Source organism: Antechinus flavipes, chromosome 4 (genome assembly GCF_016432865.1).
Source record: "Antechinus flavipes isolate AdamAnt ecotype Samford, QLD, Australia chromosome 4, AdamAnt_v2, whole genome shotgun sequence".
NCBI lineage: Eukaryota > Metazoa > Chordata > Mammalia > Dasyuromorphia > Dasyuridae > Antechinus > Antechinus flavipes.
The window spans coordinates 287,567,858-287,570,792 of NC_067401.1; the positions used below are offsets into that span (position 1 = coordinate 287,567,858).

At 48.4% G+C, this 2,935-nt stretch overlaps 1 protein-coding gene across 1 annotated transcript; it reads left to right on the forward strand.

Moving 5' to 3' along the window:
- Positions 1-332: 332 nt before the first annotated feature.
- GPR6 (G protein-coupled receptor 6) lies at positions 333-2,935 on the forward strand. Its single transcript, XM_051997532.1, has 2 exons — positions 333-659; positions 1,263-2,935. The coding sequence occupies exon 2, from the start codon at positions 1,282-1,284 to the stop codon at positions 2,359-2,361; it is 1,080 nt and encodes a 359-aa protein (XP_051853492.1). The 5' UTR covers positions 333-659; positions 1,263-1,281; the 3' UTR covers positions 2,362-2,935.

Genomic DNA, 2,935 nt, shown 5'->3' on the forward strand with positions numbered 1-2,935 from the left:
TTCAGTTCTCTGTCTGTCTCTCCCCCCACATTGTTTGTGTGTCAAAACTACACACAGCTAATTCTGCCTTCCTCTTGCCCTCATCACTCCCGAATTCCATTTGACACCTCATTCTCTTTTCCTTCTCACACGATGGGCATTCCTTCCTTTTTTGTTTTTAAGCTGAGTACTCCCAGTTTATTCTGGGCCATAGCTTTTCTTCCTTTTTCTTTCTTCCTCTCTTCTCATTCTTGGAGGTTCCTGGAGCATCCACTTTTTAAACCAGAGTGACTGCTTTAGTTTCTCCCAATCCCTGAATTTACTGTTATTCTGCTGGAGGGAGGCGGGAGAAAAGAGTTTGGGGGCGCGGCCAAGAGATCAAACTGCACCTCTCAGATCCAAAGCTCTGTTGCTTGACGTCACGGACACTTGTCTGTCAGTCTCCTAGAGGGGCACTCTCTCTCACTCTCTCTTTCTCTTTCCTTCTACCTCTCACTCACACCCGGAGAGCGGGAAGCAAAGCAAAACACTTAAAATTACGGTGAGCTGAGTTACCTCTTGCTCACATACTGACCCAGTCGTTGGCAAGAACAGCACCCTCTGAGCGGACAGCAGGAGCTTCAGGCTTCAGGAGAGCAGTCCCCATGCAAAACGAGCTTCCACAACCCTAATTTGCCCAGGTGAGTGTCCAAACCCCCTTGAAATAGGAGGGTGGGCGAGGGGATGAAAGTGCCGTGTACCAATGCGAATTTCCATTACTGCCTTTGATTCAGCTCCTCCAGAAGCCTGAGCAGGAAAACTAGGTTTTCCATTTGGTTTCTCAGTCGGAGCTTTATAATTTCACCCTATCAGAAACTTTGCTTGTCAGAACCATGGACAGCAATCGGATTTCCCAATAAGCATGTGTTTTGTTTTCAACCTAAGTGGGAGACATCAACCGGCTATTGTTTGTTTGTTTTTGTTTTTGTTTTTACAATCTGCCACTTCCCGCGTGCATAAATCCACACGTGTATGCACTGCTTGTATATTCGCTTGCACGCACGTGATTAATATATGTGCATGTGAGCGTGAACACTATCAGTTTTCATGAGTAAATAAAAATATGTACTACATGAGTGTGTATTTTCTCTGTATTTTCTCAGTATCCGTGTCTCGTCTCTCTCTCTCTCTGTCTGGGTTTCAATGGTGCTCTAAGTTAGGCTTGGGGAGCCACTTCACTTGGTGGAAGTTGCCGGGGCATCCTGAGCTGCACACCTGACGCTTGTCTTTCTCCTTTGGTGCAGGCTGCAGCTCCAGGGCAGTATGAACGTGAGTGCCGCCTCCCTAAACGATTCAGGGGCTGTTGATGCAGCAGCGGTTGCTGTGGAAGGAGCAGCGACAGCAGCTGCATCTGACCCAACTCGATGGTTGCCCCCTGGGAGCGCCGCACTAGGCAGTGGGACCAATGGGTCCCTGGAGCTCTCATCACAGCTGCCTGCGAGTTCTCCTGGGTTGCTCCTGTCGGCCATCAACCCGTGGGATGTGATGCTGTGTGTGTCCGGCACAGTGATCGCTGGCGAGAACGCACTGGTGGTAGCCATCATCTCCTCTACTCCAGCGCTGCGCACGCCCATGTTCGTGCTGGTAGGGAGCCTGGCCACCGCTGACCTGCTGGCGGGATGCGGGCTCATTCTCAACTTCGTATTCCAGTATGTGATTCCTTCTGAAACCGTCAGCCTGCTCACTGTGGGCTTCCTCGTGTCCTCTTTCACTGCCTCCGTCAGTAGCCTATTGGCTATCACCGTGGACCGCTATCTGTCGCTCTACAACGCTCTCACTTACTACTCAGAGAGGACCCTACTGTGCGTCCATCTCATGCTGGCGGTGACCTGGGGGGTGTCCCTATGCCTGGGGCTCCTGCCAGTGCTTGGCTGGAACTGCCTGGCTGACCGTGCGTCTTGCAGTGTGGTCCGGCCGCTCACTCGCAGCCACGTGGCGCTTCTCTCCACATCCTTCTTCGTGGTCTTCGCCATCATGCTGCACCTTTACGCTCGCATCTGCAAGGTGGTTTGCCGCCACGCTCACCAAATTGCTCTGCAGCAGCACTTCCTGGCCCCACCTCACTACGTAGCCACCAGAAAGGGGGTCAGCACTCTGGCCATAGTCCTCGGGACTTTTGGAGCCAGCTGGCTCCCTTTCGCCATCTACTGCGTGGTTGGCAATCACGAGTACCCGTCAGTGTACACTTATGCCACTTTGCTCCCTGCCACCTACAACTCCATGATTAACCCCATCATCTATGCCTACAGGAACCAGGAGATTCAGAGGTCCATGTGGCTCCTGTTCTGTGGTTGTTTCCAGTCCAAAGTGCACTTCCGCTCTAGATCCCCCAGCGATGTGTGAAAGGATCCTCTCTCCTCCCTCCCAGCACTACACAAGTTGACAATATTGGCGAACTACACAGTGCCTGTTGATGAACTTCTAGACCCATTAGTGTGAAAGTCTCTTTTAAAAAATTCAACCCTACACCAACACAAAAGCTCACCAAGAAAATATGCTTCAGGTTAGCACTTTATATATACAGTGTATATATTCATGTAGATATATATACAAATATTTGTATCCTCTGAAAGTGTTCAGGGTTTTGAGCTTACAATTCTGTGAAAAAAAAAGTGGTTGCATACCAAAATTGTACATCACATTTGTGAAGTGAAGACATTCCAAAACTGCTTAATTATAGCACTTTATTTCTAGCTGCTGAACTGCCAAAACAGTGTTGCCATGTTGGAAAGCAGGGGAAAGAAAGTAAAATGTTGTATTTTTGTTGTATGTGATGGTATATTTTGCTGCACACACATCAATACATTACAACATATTTTGTACACAAATAAATACATCAAATGTGTATTTGTGTATTTGTCTAATTGCAAACCCAACATTTTAAATCTGATTCATTAAAGTATTTTGAAAATCTTGA